General features: G+C 33.6%; 2 protein-coding genes across 3 annotated transcripts; one reads left to right on the top strand and one right to left on the bottom strand.

Annotated features, from left to right (window-relative positions):
• Nucleotides 1–23,923, bottom strand: LOC114327136 (ATP-dependent RNA helicase DDX42). 2 transcript variants are annotated; one of them, XM_028275647.2, is made up of 11 exons: nucleotides 23,509–23,923; nucleotides 18,541–18,694; nucleotides 13,810–14,029; nucleotides 13,463–13,750; nucleotides 13,189–13,403; nucleotides 10,843–11,268; nucleotides 6,407–6,523; nucleotides 5,830–6,098; nucleotides 2,111–2,297; nucleotides 833–904; nucleotides 1–192 (listed from the first exon to the last, which is right to left on the bottom strand). In XM_028275647.2, exons 1-10 carry the CDS (start codon nucleotides 23,676–23,678, stop codon nucleotides 836–838), a joined length of 2,115 nt encoding a protein of 704 aa, XP_028131448.1. In that variant the 5' UTR covers nucleotides 23,679–23,923; the 3' UTR covers nucleotides 1–192; nucleotides 833–835. The 2 variants fall into 2 exon arrangements, with proteins under 2 accessions (XP_028131448.1, XP_028131449.1); XM_028275648.2 differs by lacking the exon at nucleotides 833–904 and having other exon boundaries at nucleotides 23,509–23,922.
• Nucleotides 15,102–16,522, top strand: LOC114327137 (threonylcarbamoyl-AMP synthase). The gene is made up of 2 exons (XM_028275649.2): nucleotides 15,102–15,293; nucleotides 15,741–16,522. Exon 2 carries the CDS (start codon nucleotides 15,810–15,812, stop codon nucleotides 16,473–16,475), a length of 666 nt encoding a protein of 221 aa, XP_028131450.1. The 5' UTR covers nucleotides 15,102–15,293; nucleotides 15,741–15,809; the 3' UTR covers nucleotides 16,476–16,522.
• Nucleotides 23,924–24,751: the final 828 nt, after the last annotated feature.

Below are 24,751 nucleotides of genomic sequence, written 5' to 3' on the forward strand. Positions count from 1 at the left end.
TTTCAAATAATGATTTTAATTGAACATTTGGTATTGAATCTATACAGTGAACTGACGATAAAATTAGTTTGAAAATTGAACTTGAACTGGAAAGGAAAATTATTACTAATCACAATTAAAAATTAAATCTTATTCCCATCTAGATTTCTTCCGTGTAGGTGGGGGAGGTGGCTGATCTGAACTCGCTGTAAACTGAAAAAAAATATATATGTTAAAAAGCCAGAAGCTTTTATAACGGTCTTAGGTAGATTATCTGGAGCTTATCTTTAAGTATCAAAATACGCATAAGAATTCTTAGATGTTACGTCTTTAGTGTCCTCCTCTACGGAATAGAAGGCTGGAATCTTGCAGAAGAGCCATAATATGATTAGGAGCATTTGAAATGTGGTACTACCGACGTATGTTAAGGGACTCATATATACACCAGAAAACCATAGTTCAGAGGCTAAGCAAAAACAAAGAAAAATTATTAACACCGAAAAGAACAAAAGATTGGCTTACTTCGGCCTCATTATGCCTAATAGTAAATACCGACTTTTACAGTTGATTCTACAATGCAAGCTTGAGGGCATGAGAGGCCCTGGACGTAGATGTATATCCTGGCTGGCCAATCTTAGGAAATGGACTGGTATAAAGTTAATTAATCTATTTCGTTCTGTTTGTAGAATAAGACGGGTCAATGTGGTCGCCAATATCACTACAAGATAGGCAACTTTAGAAGTAGAAGAAAAACAGATTGCAGCACTCAGTGTGATATCAATTAAACTGCCACCTCCAGTGGTAAGCTGCGAAATAGAGAATAGATGGTCATTTAATCACAATTAAAAATTACATTTTACTCCCATCTAGATTTCCTCCGTGTAGGTGGCGGAGGTGGAGGGGGCTGATCCAAACTCGCTGTAAACTGAAAAAAAATGTATATGTTAAAAGAAAAGACTAAGTTTTCAATCCAATGGCATATAAAACAACATAATGTTATTCTATATCCCACCAGACTGAAAACAATGGGAACCTTCTCTGGTTACACCTCCGAGGCTTCTACAATTTGCAAGCCATAACGGATGCTGAGACTAAGGAAGATGAGGGAATTTTACAATTTATAATTCACGTCCCATCTGCTCAGCGCGGTAAAGTTCCAACGAGAATGGTTCCCTTCGTATTCCAATCAGAGTAAACATGTAAATCAAAAATGAATAACCATTTTCAATTTCGTTTCAAAACGAAAATACAGCCGCACCGTATTCTAGTCCAATCAGAGAGTGCAGCAAGCACCTCTACCGGTTTCGAAACTTATTAGTCTCTCATCAGGAGGCACATATGATGCTCTCTTTCTGATCCAATCAAAACAAACCCCGGCGTGCAGTAACGGATTGCAACGAACGACATGGCAGAGATGCCCTAGCCCTAGCGGCAACTACTAGCAAAAGATGACGAGAGACTAATAAGTTTCGAAACCGGTAGAGGTGCTTGCTGCACTCTCTGATTGGACTAGAATATGATGCGGCTGTATTTTCGTTTTGGAACGAAATTGAAAATGGTTATTCATTTTTGATATATGTTAAAACTTTAAATGGTTTGAGGTCTCTACTAGAACTGTTTCCAATAATATGATTTACTTTGGGAGAAAACTGAGGTTAGCATGGTTTTCTTTTCTTGAGTAACTAAGGGACAAAGTAAAATTGGCCAAACTGTAAGCGTATATATAGAGATGGGAGGAACGGATTTCATTCGGCTCAGTGATTTGGATCTATATTTAATTGACGGATCGGAGTAGCAAAATTATCAGCTGAAAAAAAAAAAAACAGTAATAACTCTTGAGCTCTACATCAAAAATTTGTAGAAGACTTTGAGTTTGCTGCTGTAGAAAAGTGAGAGTGCAGCACTTTTTATTTAATTTTTTTGTCAGAGACCAAACTGTACGAGATCAATTAAAGTTTAATTGTCAAAGTGTCAATAATGATGCCGAGTATGTATTCGCCACTTCCAATGGCAAACTGAGAAATACAGAATATAGATTGTCTTAAGCAAACGGAGCATTAAATTTTCTATTTAAAGATGGACAATGTAGTAAAAATATTTGCAAAACGTGTTTTTCTGCTTCTATATTTACCTGATTCATATATTGCGTTTTAAATGCAGCCTTCATCGCAGATAATCTATCAGTCGCCGGACCTCTGGCCGGTTGTGACTGCCCTGTGGAGCTTGGACCACTGGTTTGCAACGGATTGGATGGTTTTTCTTTAAATCCCAAACCTATGCCACCGACATTGGGATTGTAATCCTTTTTATTCCTAAGCCTAAAAAGACAAGTATATTTTCACCAAAATACAAAATAATCACAAAATGCGCGAAAACAAGAATAAGTACAATTGTACAGAAATATGCGAAACCGCCAAGGTCACTCAGGTAGCAAATCAAGGAGAGGGGACTTGAGTAGAATTCAGCTTCAGCTTTGGTGCAAAGAGTAAACATCCATTTAAAATGCATTGTACACGAAATCAGTGGTTTTGCGACATCCATGCCTATTCTGTAACTCATTTCGATGAGAGAAGTAAGGAAAATCGAATAGAAGTGGCCAAGTCGAATAGAAATAGGCAAAATCGGTATTCCATAACTCCCTCGGAATCTCTACAATCGGAATAGTGAATAGAAATGACTTCGACTTCGCATTGTGTTTGACGCAAGCGCATTGTATTTTGTTTTGACGTTTATATTTTATATCTACTAAAAATAGTTTATTACTACTTATTTACAGTATTTTTACCTTTTGTATCTGCTTAATTTTTTAGCCTGTGGTGTTAGTTACTTAGGAAATTGTATATTTAATTTAGTCATGTTGTACGAGTATCTATGCATTGAACCTAACCCCATTTTCTCTGGCATCTGAATGCTGAATGTTTGCCAGTCACAGTTTACAGTATTGCCATACTTTTTTGGTTTATTTCTTGTACAATTTCCATCAATGGCATAATGTACAAGAATAGATTGTACAAGACCGTTTAAAATATAAAGATAGATTTATAGCGTTGATTGATAAATATATTATATCAGTTTACATGTAATTTTATCAATCAATGCTTATAGAAAAGAAAATAATTATAGAAAAGACGCCTTTTTTGGGAAAAGTAGTTTATCAGTTATTTTAGCTGGAATCAAATCTTAAGATTGTACATATATTATTAGTAATATTTTACATCATACGTCTTATCATCATTTATCTTTTTTTATTTATCAGTTGATCTACTTTTTTATAACGATTTGAATTAACTTTGATTTAAAACCATTTATCATCTTTTGAGCTTTTTGTTTAGAATATTTACACTAATATTTTGTTGTTTACTTTTCAAAACTTTCCTTTTTTGTTATTTGAAAACTATTTTTTAAATGCAACTGTATGTAATGTGATAGTATGAAAAATTGAAGATATGGCAACGGTGTCGTATTTCAAATTTAGAACCAGCAAATACTATTGACTGTAACACATCCAAATCCCACAGAAATCTGGAAGCACGTTGCCACCAGCGCCACTATCGGCTTGCGGTGAAACTACGTTGTAACAACGTAAAATTTGACGTAAACATTCAAATTTAATTTTATAAATTTTTGAATAACGAGCTAATTTTGCAAAATTAAATTAAAATAGAAATAGTTTAAACACTTACACAAAAACAATAATAAAACAATTTTATAAATGTAAGGTTAGATTGCTCTGGTTATCACCGCGGACCAGTAGATGGCGCTATTTTTTTGCTTCCTCAAATGTAATGGGAAATGTCAAGAGTTGTATGTATTACAGTCAATAGTATTTGGAACCAGTAACAAGCAGGCCACAGAACACTAATTTCGCTTGATAATGCGGGGTTGCCACCCCCTCCTGACCACGTGAAATAGAAATTGCCGTTTTCGATTTACCTTGATTTCGATGTGAGTTACAGAATGCCAATCCAAACACAAAAATGACGCGATAGATATCAAACATTCTGATTTCGGGTAATTACGATTCGACTTGGTCATTTCTATTCGATTTGTTAAAAGTTACAGAATAGGGCTGATTGACAGATAAAATCGTCGAATAGTTGTTTATTTCTTATTTCACCACCCTGTCCGATTGTCGAACGTTGGCGATCATATTGGCAATCATAACTTTGTTTACGGCAGCTCTAAACAGATCTAGCGGTGGTCTCTTGATACCACTCGGAGATTTGAGATTTCAGAGCCAGGATGTTCTTCTTCGCCTGAGTCTCTTCTTCCGGCGATCGGTCGGAGTTGTTTATTTAGAAAACATTTAATATTTCTTAAATAAATATGAATATTACAAGTGCCGTGAAAAATAGGACACTATGTGCTAGTGATGTTGATTATAGTTACTTTCGAGTATTCGTTACAAATCGTTACTTTTGTATAAAGTAATCATTTACAGTATTCGCTACTTTGATTACTTTTGTATTTGACGACCGGTAATCATATCGAGAATCGCATTTCGCAGTACATATTTTGTATTAGTATTAGTAGGATACTTTGATTGCTATGATTACTCTTTGTATCTTGAGAATCGCATTTCTCAGTATTTCGTATAAGTATAAGATCCGATATAATGACCTTCACCGATCTATTTAATGGATAGAAATTAAATGATATGTAATTGTTCTGTCATTGCTGCTCCACAATATCGGTAATCTCGAGTAATCTGTTTGCATCAATTAAGTGCCAAAAACAAACCCTCGAAACTCTAGATGACGTACCTTAGCAGTAACTCTGAGTACACAGGTACTTCGGAGGTCGGTTCTGATTGCATATTCGTGTTCAGTGACCCCAAATACCCCGAAATAAGAAAATCTGGCCCTTAATATACTGATTTTAACATGTTTATGCATTTTTTGATGCGTTTTATACACTTTAAAATGTAATAATGCATTTCCACCTATTTTTCTATTGTAGACTTTTTTCCAGACGTCATCCTAATCCTAAATACAATGCAAAAAGTTGCAAGTCTCTATGTACCTACTATATTTAAAAATAGATTTATTCCTCTGTTTTAGTGTTAGATGGCCTGGTCTAATAAAAAAAATGCCATACCTACATACACGTAAAATTAAAGTTCATGATCATAGTCTAGAAATATTATCATTTATTCATATTTTCCGGTCAATCTAAGCTATTTTTTTAGGCCTGATAAGAATAGTGTGTATTTATTATTAAAATCTAATGTGTTGCATTTTTATTTTCAAAGGAACTAACATCTGTAAAATTCTATGAATTATCTACCTCGACAAATCGTATAGACATCTGTTTCTGGGTGCATGCTTTGTTAAATGATATACACCTCCCTCTGTTTCAGCTACTTCTCAGCGCCCTGTAATCCTATAAAACTCTTCATAGCCTTCGCCCTTCATAGATAAAATTTTAGTTAACTGTACTGATACCGAACACTCGTGGAATGCCGGTCCAACTCCGATATCAACCGATTGTAGATACAATACTCAAAATAGGTACTCGCTCTGATACGATTGGTACGAAGTAATCAGAGTAATCAAAGTAACGATTTACCTCTCTGTATAGTAATCGTTACTTTCGGTATTCGTAAGTAACGAGTACTTTGTAACGAATAGTTACTTTTTCAACATCACTACTACATGCACAATCCCGTGAAATTATACACAATGTTGTCAAATTTACGCAGGAGAAAGCAGAAGGGAATTTTACTGTGAAACAGGCAACAAATAAAAAACCAAAAAACTTTTGAAACCCGATTGATCTGACAACGTCGCCTAACCAAAGTTTTCGATCGGTCTGACCTTGGCAGTTTCAGATATTTCTGTCGACCTGTACCTTTGTTTTTTAAACCATGAACTCTGCATAGCCAACTCCAACACCTCCTGCGGCACTTTCTGATGCGCCGATTCTAAATTCTTCACTATATGTCCAGCAAATTCCTTATCGCCGGCAGTCAGTAGTGTATAGGCGGTTCCTTGCATACCAGCACGACCTGTTCGACCGATTCTGTGAGTGTGAGTATCGATATCTCGCGCTAAATCATAATTTACTACGGTTCTAACGTGCGGTATGTCCAGACCTCTAGCAGCGACATCTGTGGCTACCTGAAAGATGCAAAATGGAGTATTAAAGATTTTTGTGTCACTTGTCTACGGGTGCGGCCCAAAAGATCAACTGTCATCAACACGTCTAACTTCACGCGCAACTTTGATACATCCAAAATGCATAGGTACCAAGTTGGATACGACCCTATCAAATTCACAGCAACTCACATACATAATATTAAGAAAAATAAATATATAGAATGTTATAGAAATTGACTTAATGATGTATCAAAGTTGCGCGTGAAGTTAGGCGTGTTGATGGCAGTTGATATTTTAGTGGCGACCCCTTGTCTACAGGCTTGTCTTACCAGTAATGAGCATTCGTTCTTTTTAAAGGCTGTTATCACTTTATTACGATCTGCTTGTTCCATGTCACCGTGTAATAACAAACAGTCGAATTCTTTAACTTTTATATCTTTGGATACCTGAAAATATGTTTCATTAGAATGTATGCACATACAGAGAGTGAAATTTACTATTTTTTAGGTAATAAGCTACAATTTTACTTTAAAATAAGTTTATTAGATGTTTCGAATTCCATTTCGGAAACCATTCTGAAAATAATTTTGTAGTGCTCCCTTTACATCGAGAAAGGGAGGAGTTTTTTAGGACGTACTACACCGTCTACACAGCACTCCTATATAGTACTAGGTCAATATTTTAAGAGGATCGGAACGTATTTTCGGCTGCAATGCCATTCAAATGGGGATTCATTTTTTTCGAATCCTGAGAAAACTAATAAGTATTTTTTAAAAATTTAAACGCAGAATGAAAGATTACGTTATTAGCGAGGGCCGAAAGTCCCTGAGAACTTCTATAATGTTTATTTTAATAAGTTACAGGGGTGAAAAACTAAGAGAAAATTTAGTGTGATTTTTAATTTCAAATATCTCATTCAAAATAAACTTTTTATTTATTCTAAGGGACTTTCGGCCCTCGGTAATAATTTAGTCTTTCATTCTGCGTTTAAATTTTTCAAAAATATTTATTGGTTTTTTCAGGATTCGACAAAAATGAACACAATGCCGTGGTAATATTTTCCAAATCTATCTTTGTCTTACAACGCACTCAGCCGAATATAATATTGTCAGCATATATTGTCAGTCAGACACTGACAATCAGTGACAATTTTAAATATTTGACATTGCATCTGGAATAATTTGTGTTATATTGATTAAATACACTCGCGATCATAAAAAGCGGGTCACTCGATGAATTATTCAAGTTAGATGTCTCGAATCTTCTAAACCTGTTGTCCGATTTGAGTGATTTTTTTAGTATGTTACAGCCTTGTTCTTTAACAATATCGCTATAATAATAATGTTGCTAGACAGGTAAATTGTCATTGTATACCGGGTGTAACAATCATACTGTGTTTATTCCTCAAAGTTCGGAACACGCTGTGGAATGTTTTAGCATAGATAAAATATTGAAATTAAAACTAGATTGTAGCGTTAGGCTTTCTTAACATTTTCTTTTTTGATTTATTTGTTTATGTTGAATAATAAAAAAATTAAGCACGTTAACAACTAACTGTGTTCTTCATCAATACAGGGTGTTCCTAAATAAGTGCGACATACTTTAAGTGGTAATTCTGCATGAAAAAATAATGGCCGTTTGCTTTATAAACGTATGGCCGCAAATTCTTTGGTTTCGAGATACGGGATGTTGAATTTTTCTTACAAACTGACGATTTATTTATTGTTCTAAATCCGGTTGAGATACGCAAATGAAATTTGGTAGGTGTTAAGAGATAGTTTTTTTAGGCGCATTTTTTTACATACAATTAAGAATTTTATATTCCCCATTGGCGTGCATACGGGATGTAACTAAAATATTTATACCCGTATACACGCCAATGGTGAATATAGAATTATTAATTGTATGTTAGAAAATGCACAATAACTGCCTCTTAAAACTTACCAAATTTCATTTGCATATCTCTACGGGTTTTAGAGCAATAAATAAATCGTCAGTTTGTAAGAAAAACTTCAACATCCCGTATCTCGAAAACGAAGTATTTGCGTACAAATGTTTATACAGCAAACTGTCATTATTTATTCATGAACAATTACCCCTTAAAGTTTGTCGCACTTATTTAGAAACACCCTATATTGATGAAGAACATGGCTAGTTATTAACGCGTCTAACTTTTTTGTTATTAAATATTATCAAATAAATCAAAAAAGAAAATGTTAAGAAAGCCTAAGGCTACAATTGAGTTTTAATTTAAATATTTTATCTATGCTAAAATATTCCACAGGGTGTTCTGAACTTTGAGGAATAAACACAGTATGATGGTCACACCCGGTATACAATGATAATTTACCTTTCTAGCAACAATATTATTATAGCGATATTGCTAAATAGTAAGGCTATAATATACTAAAAAAATCACTCAAATCGGACAACAGGTTTAGAAAATTCGAGACATCTAACTTGAATAATTCATCGAGTGACCCACGTTTTATGATCGCGAGTGTAGTATTGATATATAGTTTATTTGATAAATAATTGATTTAAGACGTGAACTTAATTAAAAGTTATTTTTTGTGTATTATTTGTGGAAGATCCAAGCAGAGAATACATCAGGATAATATATTCTGTGATCCAAGTATTTTGTTGTTAGAGATGTTCAAAATTGTAAGCGTTCCATAACAATATATTATTAAAAAATCACTTCAACACTTTTCCTCTTTTCTCGATTGAGTATTAGTTTTTGTTGTACGAATAAATTATTACAATCACTGAATAAATAGTTAGTGAAAAAATTATCACATTTATTAACTGAATTAATAATATGCAATTATAAAAATAACAGTTATCCAAGAACATTCAAAAGCCATCTCTTTAAATTAATGATGACATTTTCAAGTATTGTCCTTTTCATGATCATTTTTCAGTGCGTCACAAATGATAGGAAAAAGGGTAAGTCCGTGATAATACACATTTATGACATTTATTCTAACATGACATTTTAGTTAAATCTGACAGTTGTCACATTTTATTTTCAATTTAGGATAAAAACAAATCAAATGTGTTTCTTGCATTTATAAAATGGTATTTTCTTTGATTTGTATAGTCTTATAAATTATACAGATTATATTTCTAATATTATTATCTAATTAAAAAAAATTATTTTTTTTTAAATTATGGCGCCATCTATCGACAACTAGAATAATCACAGAACTAGAAGTAATCACCGACGTGCCTTTTTTTCTGTCACATACAATTTAATGCGTTAGAAAGAAATCGAAAAACTGTGACGCACTGAAAGATGATCATGAGAAAAAGAATAGAATGACATTCTAGTAATGTTTACATATCCATACCAGTGTGAATTTTACTACATGTAATTTGCCGTGTAAAGACAGAAAAAGTAGGGATACACGTAAAATATTTGCGAATTATGTACCCATAGCCTTAACGTTTTTTGCTTTTGTTTTAAAGTTATAATTATTGTGTCCATTTGATAAAGAGAGCATGTTAGTCAAACATATACCCAGTTACTTAAATAGACATAGACAAATCATAATTTGTAGAGTATATAAATTAGTTTGACGAGGTTGAAGACGAAAAGGAAAAACTTTAGGGAAAGTTACAATTAAATGGGACTGCAGACTTGAAATAAAACGACGCATTGAGATGACCAGAAACGCTTTCAAGAAGATGAAAACAATATTATGCAATGGAAAACTGGGAGGAGAAATTAGATCTAGAGTAGAGTATTGAGATTTAGATAGGCTACGTATTCTCTAGCCTTTTATAAGGAATCCACGAGGAAAATAAAATTCCTGTAGTTGGCTGTTTACCATAAATCACAAAAAATACAAGATCCTTTGTAAAAGGTATATTTAAAATACCCCAATAAGGGTTACATCACAAAACAAAACGTTTTCGGATTATTAGGTAATCCATCATCAGTGTTAAGCCCTAAAATAGTAAGTATACTTACATACTTACAACAGCATGCATGTGTGAGCCACCAAAAAGTTATGGGTAAGAACCCTTTAAAAGTTACAAGATCTTAAATGATACTAAATATTTTTAATAAAACAGAAGGATGTTGCAAATATTCGTGGATAAACCCAGGGCAACACAGGACTCTAATCCACGTGCATGTGATATGCAAGGAATGAACCTCACATATTGAAAATTGAATGTCAACTGAACTGAAAGGTGAAAGAACTTTAGAAGTATGCCAGTGACAGATTGTCAATGCGACGTTATGAACTATTTTGTTACTTCAGCCAATGAATTTAAAGTTTATGTTGATGTTGAAAATAAAACATCAAATATCCATATATTGGTGTTAGAAATATTCGAACATAAATGTAAAATTGTGAAATGTGTGATGATTAAATGTATGGACATGACAAATGATAAATAGCTACTAGGAGTTATGCAGTCAGCAACACATTAGGATCTTACAGAAGTGGTAACAGACTTAAGAATTATTAAAAAGGCCTTTTACGAAATGCGTCTAGGATATCAGAATTTGTTTAATATGTACATAAATGTACAATTTCAAGTTATTGCTAATGTGCGAGTGTTTTGATGACTGATAATTTGATCTAATTTGTTGAGTACAGATACTTCAAAACCGTTGTGGACAGAGTACCATGGGACGTGATGATCGCCGAGGTCCTTAAACGAGGTGGCACATAAAGAAGAAGATAAATTGGTAATTTTTTGAATATTAGAATGTAATATCATGTTTAAATCATTATAGAAAACAACTTACCATTTCAGCATCCAATATTTTTGTAACAAATACCAAAACCGACCCGGCAGAAAGCAATTCCACGAGCTTACCAAACAACCACTTCCTCTTAGCTTCCTGGTTGGGTAAAAGCAACACGTGCTGCGTTACGTCCTCGTTAGCTTGTCCTGTGGTTCCTTGGGAAATCTTCACTGGGTTGGACAGAGCGTCTTTGGCCAATTTTTCGATTCTTTTTCTGAAAGTCGCCGAAAAGAGGAGAGTCTGACGATCAGGTCGAACGTGATTGCAGACTGAACGGACCTGTGGCTCGAACCCGAGCTCAAACATTCTATCAGCTTCGTCCAGGACTAAAAATGTGACTCTTTGGAGGTTGGTTGAGCCGCTTTTTACGTGGTCGATAATACGACCAGGTGTGGCCACTACGATTTCTGCTCCAGTTTTTAATGCCTAATAGAAAAATTTTAGAATTAGTTTTTCTGTAAATTATTAAAGTGTGATTTTATGATTTTATACGACAGTCCCCAGGGCCCTCAAAAGTTATTGGATTGCGTAAACACTACAGGAAGAAAAATGGGTCTAAAAATGATTGCTTCTAAAATAAAATTTATGACATTTTGTTGCCAACCTTTAGTTGCCAAGCATTGAGCGAATTAATATCTGGGATGTTACATTACAGATTAACAACTACATATACCCAAGTGAAAAGATCAAACGCAGCATTGAAACAACTCACACGTCTCTAAAAAACCGGTTTAACGGTCAACGAACAGAAAACCAAATATATGTGAATTAAAAAACAAAAGAGATGAGATAAAATAGGACAAAATGTAACAATAGACCCATATAACTTTGAAAGAATTTGTCTCCCTTTGTCTCAGCATCCATTATGGCTTGCAAATTGTAGAAGCCTCGGAGGTGTAACCAGAGAAGGTTCCCATTGTTTTCAGTCTGGTGGGATGTAGAATAACATTATGTTGTTTTATATGCCATTGGATTGAAAACTTAGTATTTTGCTAGCATTTGCCGCTAGGGCATCTATGCCATTTCGTTCGTTGCAATCCGTGACTGCACGCCAGGGTTTGTTTTGGTTGGATCAGAGAGAGCAGCATATGTGCCTCCTGATGAGAGACTAATAAGTTTCGAAACCGGTAGAGGTGCTTGCTGCACTCTCTGATTGGACTAGAATATGATGCGGCTGTATTTTCGTTTTGCAACGAAATTGAAAATGGTTATTCATTTTTGATTTGAAAGAATTCTTCGTCTGTAAGTGCCGTCTCTCAATCGTGGGTTGGATATCATCATCACTATATTTACTCTATCTACCGTTGCTCTGAAAAGTTCTATATGACTGCATTTAAACCAGTCCCTTAAATTCTTCAACCATGACACTCTCTTCCTTCCCTCTTATCTTTCCCTGTATTATTAGTCTTAGCATTTCATTTCGCTGTCCCCTCATTACCTACGTGTCCCATATATTGCAACTTTCGTATTTTTATTGTGATTATTATTTCGTATTCTTTGACCATTTCTCGAAATACTTCCGTGTTCGTTCTCTTCTGTGTCCATGCTATTCTAAGCATCCTTCTGTAACACAAAATTTCAGTGGCAGCAAATAGATGTATGTATAGCCTCCATTCTCCAGGGAAAGAGATGGATTGGTCGAAAGAAGCTTTCATGGTTGTGTAATATTAGACCATGGTGTGGTTCCACAGTAGAGGAATTATTTTGCGCAGCCGCCGATAGATAATGGTTTCAGGAACTGGTAAACATGATGACGGCCAACGTCTGAATAGGGACACGGCACTAAAGAAGAAGGTAGCCTCCATAACACGATTATATCCAAGAGTACACGAACATAAAAAATCAGGATATATACAGCCATGATTAGACTGGTTCTCATGTATGGGTGTGACACGTGGAAGCTGAAAAGCAATGGAAAGAAAACTCATGGTGTTTTGAAAGAAAAATTCACAGAAGGATCTTTGAGCCCCATCACGACCTGAATATTAACCAATACCGAATGAGAACAAATGCTGAGGTCAAACAGATGTATATGGCTAGCGACGTAATCCAAATGATTAAATCCCAACATCTAAGATGGGCTGGCCATGTCCATAGGCTCCCTAATAACCGCCTTACCTTAAGTTAATCTGGGAGGAAGCCCCAACAGGGAGAATGCCCTTGGGACGTCCACTAATGCGACGGAGAGATAACATATGGTCAGATTTAAGAACAATGGGGCTACCCACTGAATCTACTATCTTGGACGACCGTTCAAGATGGAAGCGGGTTGCGCAGTGAGTCAAGACGGACCCTGGATGTAGTGCTACGAGAAGAAGATTTTATGAAACAAAATTTGTTACTTACCAAACTTTGTTCCCATTTCGAGCCACCACCATACGCACATATTACTCTCAGGTCATATACTTTTGCGAATTTCTTGGCGTCATTGTAGATCTGAAGAGCCAATTCTCTGGTTGGGGCCAAAATCATAGCTATGGGACCTTCCCCTTCCTCGACGGGTTTCTGGACCGCTATATGCTTCATCATGGGCCACAAAAATGCTGCAGTTTTACCACTACCTGCGATACAAATAATATTAGTCATAATGCATACACCTATTCTATGATAAATGACTTACCTGTCTGAGCTATACCTAGGACGTCTCGTCCTAGTAATGCACAAGGCACAGCCTGAGCTTGAATAGGTGTAGGTGTCGAATATTCAGCCTTAATTATAGCTTTCATAAGTTTTTCCTCAAAGCCGAAGTGAGCAAAAGACGATACAGGTTTGGGTGCATTACTACCTGTTACAGAAATGTCCAAAACTTTTCTTAACTCTTTTACTTGTTCGTCAGTAAGCTCATTTATGTCTGAATGTTCTTCATAAAAGACTTTTTCGAACGGTTGATACTCGATCGTGGAGTGATCTAGAAAAAAGGACTTCAATATTTCCACTAACACTACCATGAGAAAGATAAAATCATACCTATAGGGGGTAGAGGATCAATTATTTTTTTCTTGTCTGGAGCTATAGGGTTTCCGTCCTCATCATATTCTACCTCCGGGTGGTCGTCATCTGTTTGTGGAACTCCTGCATTAGGATTTTCTTCCATATATCGATAATACGATTCTTCTACATCCTCTTCTTCTAAATCATTACGGATGCCTTGAGTTGGTTCCGATTTTTGAAGAGATTCTCTATGGACCTATACATAACAAGTGTTTTGTCATTTATGCTCACAATGGATTCAATTTTTAAATACAAAAAAAAACAGTCTGCCGATCTCTTTTCTTTATAAATTGGGTCTAGCATCAAAAACGAAAGCTATACAAGGAATAACAAATGAAGAACGTATGAAAACATGAAAACCTAAACCTAAATACACCTAGCAGCAGAAGAAGCCAATGAATGGGAAAAAGACCAGATGAATTTTAAGAACATAAAACCATATTGGTGGACAATAGAAAGATAGAAAATCAAATACATAAAAGAAAAGACGAAAGTTTAAAAAATAGAAAAGACAATATCCAGACAATTACACTCGATTATATGGAGCGATGATATTATCACAAGCAAAATTAAACAACAAATCTTTAGGACAGTAGTGGAAAGATGCCCGCTGTATGGCTCAGAGACGTGGGCGACAAAAAAAAAGAATGGAAAACAGGATAAATGCAATGGAAATAATGCTTTGGAGAAGAAGCTGTAGATTAACACTAACAGACAAGATGAAAAATGAACGAATTAGAGAACTAATGAATGAGAAGGAGACACTAAATGGTGAAATATAAAAACGAAAATTACTCTGGTATGGACATATGCGAATAATGAACGAAACAAAAATACCGCTAAGAATTTTGAAATGGAAACCAAATAGAAGGAAAAGCGGATGTTCTAGATTACAGTGGAATGGACAACTAAAAACAGCAATGGGCAAAAAGGAACCTCAGTGAAGAAGATATATACAGCAAGAAGAAATGGCCTTTGTTCTGTGGTAGTGTGGTAAACGGCAAACAGAATATGCTGTGTAAAGCCAGGGATGAGTAAGTAAGTAAAACTTTTGGGACATTTAAACTCCTATTTTGTACAGATTCTTGTATTTTGATGCTTAATACAAATTGCTCAGTCAGCAAACTCTCACAAATCTCCCAACTACCTAATAACATTTCAAGAGCACAACACATATTTATAGATGCACACATATACAAAGTAGTGTACAAAAAAGAAGACTCAAACTTGATAATCTGTGCTATCTGTCAATTCTCTGACATTGTCAGCTCTGCCTGTCAGACGTCAGCAACTGTCAGCATGGTAGAATTTAAATAAACACACTTTTTTTTAATAAATAATACATAATGTTGATTTATTAACAAAGCAAATTATCAATAAGGACAACTTTTGCCTGATGTTACAAAAAGCAAAAATAACTAGTATGGGATTATGTGTGTAACTAACATAATTGTTTTACTGTAAGTACCAATACAATGCAATGGTTTAACTTTATGTGGAAACTTTTTCTAAATACTAATTACAGAATAGAATTGATTATTAAAATATTAAGTACACATTTTATACATCATATTGATTAATTTAACCAAACATGAAGCAAGAGCGTAAAGTTAGGTTATGTTATGCATTTTCTTTATGAGTAGAAATGTAGCTTTATATTCTGATATTAAAAACTTGTGCACCGTTTTTTTTTAAAGGAAAACAAATTCATAACCTAGATATATCTGTTGTTAAAAATCTAAAATAAAAACTAGACAGCAAAACAGAAATAACATCCAAACATTGCATCACATTGGGATGTGTCGAAAATAAATGAAATATCCTACTGAATCGTACAGAATTTCCATTGCATTGCTTTGTAGATATTCTATTTCCTATTCTTTATATAACTCTGTTTTTTATTACAGAATATTGTAAGACTATGACCAAACTATAGAATTAATGTTTGAACTAAAATACCTCACCACAAATCAAAAATGAGTCTACACATTCCTGTCACCAGCAAATCGGCAACAGCAATGGCAATTCAGTATTTGAAGAATGGATATGTGATAGCTGTCCCAACAGATACTGTGTATGGCATAGCATGTGACGCCACAAATAAATCGGCTATAGGTAATATGTATGACATCAAATGCAGAAATGAAAACAAACCACTAGCATTATGCTTAAGCCAAGTCAGCGATGTTAAAAAAATTGGATATGTCAGCCACCTTCCACAAAAACTCCTGGATTCCTTACTCCCTGGACCTATAACGATAATACTACCATGTGTAGATAAAACGTTGGACCATTCACTTAGCATCGAAGGAAAAGTCGGGGTAAGAATACCTGATTGTAGTTTCATAAGAAGTTTATCCTCAGGACTAGGGAAGCCATTGGCGTTAACAAGTGCCAATTTAAGCAACGAAAAGAATGCTATAGAAATCGATGACTTCAAAAACATCTGGCAAAAGCTACCAGTTATTTTTGACGGTGGTAAGTTAAAGGAAGATAATAATGCGTCCACTGTGGTAGATTTATCAGAACCTGGCATTTTTAATATAGTCAGGAAAGGTGTTTCCTGTGAAAGTATAGTGGATGTGTTAACTCGGTTTAGTTTAAAAAATAAACACAATGAATGTGATATTAAACAAGTGTAAATTATTGTATTAGGAATTAATTTTTCAATAAAAAGTCCTTAAAAATATTTGAATGTACTTTTTATAACCTCTACATTTTATATTACTTCCATATTTATAGTATTTGTCAAAATATTTACAAAAACTCATGAACCAAATAGTACAGTCTAGTAACAAATAAATAAAAAAATACATATCTTCCAAAAAGTTACAGCACAATCCAAGCATAGAAGGAATTTGAGATGAACCGCAAAGTGCAATGCTTGTGGTAAATTTCAAAAACATCAACTTCAGGAAAACAGTGAAATTGTAATTAATTTGTGTATATATTTGCGGCCGGTTTATATTGTAATTAACCATGACTTCGACTTCAAAAAACTATTGCAGTGTTAATCAATGTTCAAATGATTCAACATTTTACGGCATCGAGATCAAACGACAAATGAATTGTTTTCCCGAAGTTATCATCAGTTTTTGAAATTGTGATTGCCCTCTGTCAGAATTGGCTATTGTCAATAGCAATTACTAATAGAATTCTACAGCATTTAATAATTACAATGAAAACACTAGTTCCTATACATGGAAAACAACTCAGATGATGTAGATGCCATAAGAATAGATGAAAAACAAATACAAAAAATAATTTTAAACAAAAAACCTACAGGAAAAAGAACATAATGTCAAATAATACACTAAAAAGAAAAGGTTCTGAAAAGCTTGCAATAGAGAAAAGTACTGGTGCTCCAATTTTAAAATACATAAAACAGAGTAATATACACACAAGAGTTATAAAACATTAATGTTGAAGAGTCATCAATGAGACTTACTAGTTGTAGGAGTAATACGAAGTAAACAGTAAAGTTTATGTTATATAATATATAGATTAGCAACATATAGATTGGCAACAACATGGCGGCCGACGATAATTGTGTGTCGGAAGATGGTGATAAAAATAATAATAATAGTGGCAATATGAAATGTTGTAATACAAAAAAGTGCTCAGTATGTGTGTGTATAAATTGTTTATCGATTTGTGTCCAGAAATCAAGTTTTTGGATGAAACTAAAATAACATGTTGTCAAGTAGTGAAAAAACCGGACGACAAAAACGATAAACAATTAGTGTTAGCAGTTAAAAACAAGTATTTAAGGGAACTGGTCGATGAAGTAAAGGATAAAAATAAAATTTTAGCCCTAAATAACGAATTATTGTTAGATAGGATTAGGAGTTTGGAACATGAAAATGCTAATCTCAAATGTAAACAAACTTTCGCGGAAGTGGCTACTACACCTATCAGCAGTGTACCAACTTTTATCAGACAAGTGCCTCCAAGAAGTGTACAATCAAATATAAGAAAACCAAACGTTTTACCAATGGAACATGAACAAGGTAAGAAGGAACCTCAAAAAAAGGTAAATAGCGAACAAAAGGAAAATGTTAGCGAAGATACATCCGCAGAAGAACGTGAAGACACTAGAGAAGAATTTCAAACAGTGGTTAGAAGAAAACGACAAAGAAAAAACATAGGTACGGGGAATAGTTTCAATGATAAAGAATTGGAGTTCTCAGGAGGGGAGCGTAAAGTATGGCTCTACATAAATAAAGTAAAAAGGGCCGCAACTGAAGAGGTGATTAAAAAGTATATTAAAAATAACGTGGAGTTTGAAAACGAAATAGTACAAGTGAAGGAATTACCATCGGATGAAAATCGATTAAAAGCATTTGTCGTAACAGCATCTCTCAAGAAAAAAGATATTTTATATGATCCATCTTTTTGGCCTAGCGGTGTAGGAATAAGTCGTTTCGATTTTAACCGTCACAAGGATTTTCTAAGTGGGGGGAATTTTGCAGTACTGTAAAAAATAATCACCCAAAAGTGACACCCAAAAGTGAAAAAAATTCAAAACATAGAGTAAAACAGGATTTCTGTAATTGTAATTTAGTTTTTTTATGTTGACGAATATTTCGCTCTGCGTATATGTATGTGTCTATGTATATATGTATGTACAATTTTCGAAATAAATATTAAAAAAAAAAAGATTACAACAGTAGCCTACTTTTTTTAGTTAAAACAACAATAAAATACCTGCTGTTCAATTCCTGCCATGTAAGCATCGAGGGGATCATCTTCATCATCCTCAACATTTTTCTTTTGCATCATCTCCAGCCTAGTAGGACTACCTGGTGCTGGAATATATGCCAAATCTGGAACGGTCTCCTCTTCGTCATCATCAAAATATCTAAAATTTAAATATAGACCTCAAACAAACAGTACACAATGTATTACACATTCTTAGAAAATATGGTTCAATTCATACTAGATAGAAGTGAGACTTTTATGGACTGTATTACAATCTATTTGTATGAAAATATTGTGGTACAGATATGCACAGAAACAGAAACAGCCAAACAGAGGTAAGAAACATGGGCCTTGATTTTTGACCTTTCGCTTCGTTATGGAACATATTCGCTTCGTATCTGTTTAGTATACGAAGCGTATACATTCAATAACGAAGTGAAGTGTCAAAAATCAAGGCCATGGCAGGTTACGAAGTGGTCTGACAATTCACTTACTTAGGCTTAATTATCACTAACAGTAGAGGGTGTGAAGACGAGATCCATGGACACGTGGAGAATCCTGGCATTACAAAAAACATAAAATTACACCTTCTTCACACATTAATATTTCCTATTATTACCTAAGCTTCAGAAACATGAAACATCAAAAAAGCCAATTCAAAGCATGTACCTAATGGCATCTGAAATGTGGGTTTACCATAGAATGTTGGGCATACCATAGACCACACATTGCACAGACTATTAAGTACTAGAAGAACTTAATAATAAAAAAGTTAAATAAACTCTCTTAAAAAAAGAGAAGGCATGGAACCAATGATAATTAAAGGCAACATAGAGGGCAAAAGATCCAGAGGAAGATCTCCAGTAACAACATGTTGCCACTGCATCCTTACGAAGGAGAAAAGATAAGGAGGAGGAGGACTGTGGTACTATAGTTTGTTTTTTAATCAGGAGGAGTAAACTAAAAAGGCAGATTCATATCCAAGAAAGTCACTATAGTTGATTTTTTTACCAAGAGGAGTAAACTAAAAAGACAGACTCACACCCAAGAAAGTTACTAGAAATGTCACCAAATTCATCTTCTTTTTTCATTGATCATATCAGCTTTCGATGATAATCCATACATATTATATTATACTAACACATCGCTAAAGAGTTCTAAAAACAACTGTCTTTATATAAAAGTGGACTAAAATTCTAAAAATTAAAGGAATAATGCAGAAAACACAAAAAATCGCAGATATACTTAATTAACCTATAAAATGACAGAAGTGTCAAAATTCGATAAATGTCATTAGTGTCAAAATTTAATAACAGTGGAGTAAACTTGCCTGCGGTTGGACCAATTAGAAACAAGCATTACAGTGCGGTAAATTTGAATCACTCCTCTTGGTTAAAAAACAAACAATAGAAACATCACCAAATACATCTTCAGCCTTGATCAGCATATATGTAATTTGTATTGTTCATATATTTTAGTGTATTGTTAATATATTTTTTTAATATGTGATTATTAGTAATGTGACGTTATTTGCTCAATTATGTTAAAAGTTTATGCAAATAAAAATTTACTCTACTCTACTCATCTTCTTTTTTGGTTGGTCATGTCGGCCTTCAGCGACAATCCATAAATAATATATTATATTAATACGTCACTAAAGAGTTCTAAAAACAACTGCTTTTTATATCGCCTGGTGAGAACAATAGTGACGAAACTTCAAAATGAACATTTAGAGATAATCTTATTTGAAGTTTTGATGAAACTGCTACACAGTATAACTAACTAATAGGTAATCATTTTGCAGAATTTTACTAATAATATGCTTCTCGTCATTTAAACCAATTAGTAGAAGTAATTTTATTTGAAGAAAAAATGGACATTGTTATTATTTTTGATTTTTTTCTGCGTTACCCCATTATTGCATTATCGAGGATGTTTAATTTGATGTTTCGCCACTATACTTTACTACTACTATACTACAACAGTTTAGTTTCTGTTTTAAATATTTAAAAAATTTACTTTTAAAAATAAATTAAACGCATCAAATAAAATATTTTATTGTACACACCAAACAGTTATTCGCAAAATAAAACTAAAGTACAATAGAAAAAAATAACAAAATAATATCTTACGTAATAATTATTAACATTATGTCTGTTAACAAGAAAATGATAAACATGATAAAAGATAAAAAGTAAGCAAAAGAACTATGAATAGTAAAATTAAATTCATCATTTCCAACTACTAAAGAAATGATTGTGGGTAGAAGGAATTGATTTACTTTGTAAGACTTCTTTTTAGAAATGAATAATGGTTCTCGATAGTGTGGAATTAAACAATACTGATCGAAAGTGGATAGTCGCTTTCTTGATTTGCTATTTCTAAGTATCTAAGAACGATTGAAACTGAGTTTCTCTATAAGAAGTTTTATAAAAAAAAAACACAAAAGCAAAAACGACCACACAGACAAAGGTGCTCATTCGCCACTATTGCACATTGCACTACTATCTTTAATAAGATATCTAATATTTCAAATACATGCACACATGGTGTAATTGTAGATTCGCCAGTGTTGATATAAAGTTTGGTGTTCTTTCGTCGTTAATGCATCAAAATATTTGACAAATTCCCAATACCATAAAGACTTGTAGGCGCCCTCTAGTAATAAGGAAATTAAATAATTGTTAGCAGATATTGCACATAATAGAGGGCATATTTAGATGTCGGTTGATGGACTTAACTCAAAAACGTTGATTTTTGTGTTTCGCCACTATTGTTCTCACTAGGCGATATAAAAGCAGACCAAAAATCTCAAAATTAAAATAATAACACAGAAAACACAAAAAATCGCTGAAATAACTTAATTAACCTATAAAATGCCAAACTGACAAAATTTGATAAATGTCATTAGTGTCAAAATTTTATAAGGGTGGAATAAACTTGTCTGCGGTTGGACCAATTACAAACAAGCATTACAGCGCAGTAAATTTGAATCACTCCTCCTGGTTTAAAAACAAACCATAGTAACTGTTATTCGAAAATGCAACGAACATTGAACCTGATACTGAGGGATAAGAATATCAATATACAAACAAAAAGAAGAATATATAAACCATCACAAGAAGTATCCTTACTTATAGGTGTGGAAATTGGACAAAAAATAAGAAATCCAAAATCAAAATAAGAGCAACATAGATGAAGCTGCAGAGTAACAAGAAGATATAGAATAAACAATATGGAGATTAAGAAAAGAATTGGAATGAACTCAGATATTATAGACTAAATAGAACAGAAGAGTGGAGCTCTGGAAGTGGAACAGAATAACTAGTGTTGTAAGAAGAGAATATTCTCGGTCAGAATGTTCTCGTTCTCGAAAATATTCTCTTGAGAGTTGCTGCATCCTTAGTCATGCTAAGACAATACATAAAAAAAAATGAAAAACGGAAAATGTGGATACAGCTTTTCTAAGTAAACGCGAAACAATGAGTAATTTACCTATGGAAATATTGCTAGACAATTATTTGTTTAAGAATTTTACAAGAATGTCAAAAAGTGTTTTCGAACTATTAATAAATATGATAGGGTCAAAAATAGAGACTCATGAAAAATAAAATCCCACAACTTCTCATCAGTACATTGAAATGCAGAATGTAGATGACCAGGATGAGTTAATGATAGAAATAGATTCTGAACCTGAAGCATCATGTTTTTCTGATTAAATCACCACATCCATTACTTGCATTATTTGTTCTTAAGAAGAAACTTTCATTTTTTTATAAATTAAATTTTGTGTTCTCTGTTGTTTTTGTATATTGTTTATATACAGTGCGTAAATCGTTCAGCTGAACATTGGGAACATACATTGTATAATATATTTAGATACATAAATAAATACATTGTATTATATTAAGAAAGTCGTGGCAACTTCGCTCTCTCAATGACAATATAGCTGTTAGCATTAAGGGGCATTAACCTCAAAATTAATAATTAATTTCGGGTAATACAAATAAGCGTCAAAACATGACATTGTAGTAGAACTATTTTTGACCTAATGGGAAAACTGTGTCTGGAAATTAATTTTTAAATTAAAGATATTTTAAAAATTAAAGTAAATTTATTAATTCATCAGTCATAATCTTTCCATCCATCCAATGGCACTACAGCCCAAATCGAGCCTTGGCCTCCTTCAATAAGCTTCTCCAATCATTTCGATTTACCGCTGTTCTTTTCCATGAACGCGTTCCCAGAAAGTTCCTGGCATCCTCATCGACTTCATCTTCCCATCTCTTTTTAGGTCTTCCAACAGGTTTTCTTCCCTGCATTCTTGCATTCAGCAATTTTCTGGGGATTCTATTCTCATGCATGCGGACCACATGCCCTGCCCACTGTAATCTCTGCAGTTTAGTGTGTTGTGCTAGAGTTGGTTCGCTATATTGCTCGTATATTTAAGTCATAATCTTTGCTTTGATTTATTTATGGACTGCCCTGCATTTAAAATCACTCATTCTATTCGTTCTAACAGCTCTATTGCACCAGAAACTCGTACTTGAACAGAAGTTTCATCTAACACAGGTTAGCGTAGTTGCCACAATGATCTCAATGTATATTTCCTATGTCCAGCAGAATGATTTACGTACTGTATAAAGAACACTGTTGTTTAGTCTCATAATTTTGTATATAATTTCATGATTTTTAATACACTATTTCATCTTCAACAATATCCCGAAGTGCGTCATAGGGTTCATTCTCAGAAAATTCTCCATATCGAGAATATTCTCTGATTTTTCATTCTCGAAAATTTTTCAACACTAAGAATAAGAGTGAAGCACGATAGGAAGAAAGGCAGATCCCAAAGATCTTATAAATATGAAGTGGTCGAAGCAATGGAGAGAAGAAATCTGCAGGATACAGTGAAAACTGTGAAAATCCTTAATATAAATATGAAAATTAAATAATAAATATGTGAATACATACTCATCTTCCGTGGCAACTCTCTTCCTGCTACCTCCCCAAGCTGCAGATAGTGCATTCTGACTAATTGCATTCATGGTAGAATATCCCTGTTTGGAAACGCCACTGCTTGGCGGAGGCACCGCATTGTGCCGTTTTTGATTTGAATGAATATTTGCATAATTAAAAGCCATAATTATTCTTATAATATATCAGTTAAATGCCCTGGAATATGAAATTTGTAGATCTAAGGTACTTTATCGGTGCATGTTTATTTGATAAATACATGTGTTAATCATTCTTTTTAAACTGACCACTTGAATGAAGGAAATATTTTGTGAACGAAAATAGTAATATACTTTTTATTTTACCATTTAATAAACTTTAATAGTTTTTCTCGGTTTGTCAAAATGACATTGATTGGTGTCATGGCAGCTTGACAGTTTAAGAACTATGTGAAGATAGCTGCAAAAATAATGAAAATGACAAATTTTCGATCGGATTTTTTTCATTTAACTACTTGTGGATAGATGGCGCTGTCCTGTATTTTAGGTATTTGCAAATTATTAATTTATTTACTGGATATAATCAGGGCCGGACTTAAGGGGTGGGAGCAGGTTGGGTTCGTTCCAAAAAGCCCCCCAAAAATCAGCAAATTACTAATTTTATTTAATATTTAATTAAATTTATTTGACATTTCTACTTCCACTTTGAAAATCCTTATCAAAATCCCGAAGTAAAAGTCGAAACCTCAAATAAATTTAATTTTAAACTTAAATTGTAGCTTCTTTATGTATATTTTTTATAGACATGTCTGACATAATCAAGAAATTATTAATTAAAAAATTTCGGAAAGTACCCGGACTTACTTATGCACATTCGAATGTTATCTGACCCCTTTTTCATGGTTTCTTGACGACTATATGGGCTTGATCCGTAATATGTGCATACACAGTGGCGGCGCCTGGTGTAAAATATTGGGGGTGCACACATAATGTTAACATATAAAAAGACCTTGAGACCCTATTTCCGTAAGTAAAGGTTTTTGAGTGTCTTCAAATTGTAAAAATCAAAGGACCTTATTAAAAATTACAATAAATAATGTATTTTATTGACTTAAAATTATAATTTAGTTATTTAATTTATTTAATTATAAATTATTCACAAACAAATTCAGTAAAATTTGGAATTTCTTGAATAATTTTTTTTTATTGAAAACATTGCGAGTGCAGTTAATCGATCCTGGTCCATAGCTATTCTAAGGAAA

The sequence above is a fragment of the Diabrotica virgifera genome, chromosome 3 (assembly GCF_917563875.1).
Source record: "Diabrotica virgifera virgifera chromosome 3, PGI_DIABVI_V3a".
Classification (NCBI taxonomy): domain Eukaryota; kingdom Metazoa; phylum Arthropoda; class Insecta; order Coleoptera; family Chrysomelidae; genus Diabrotica; species Diabrotica virgifera.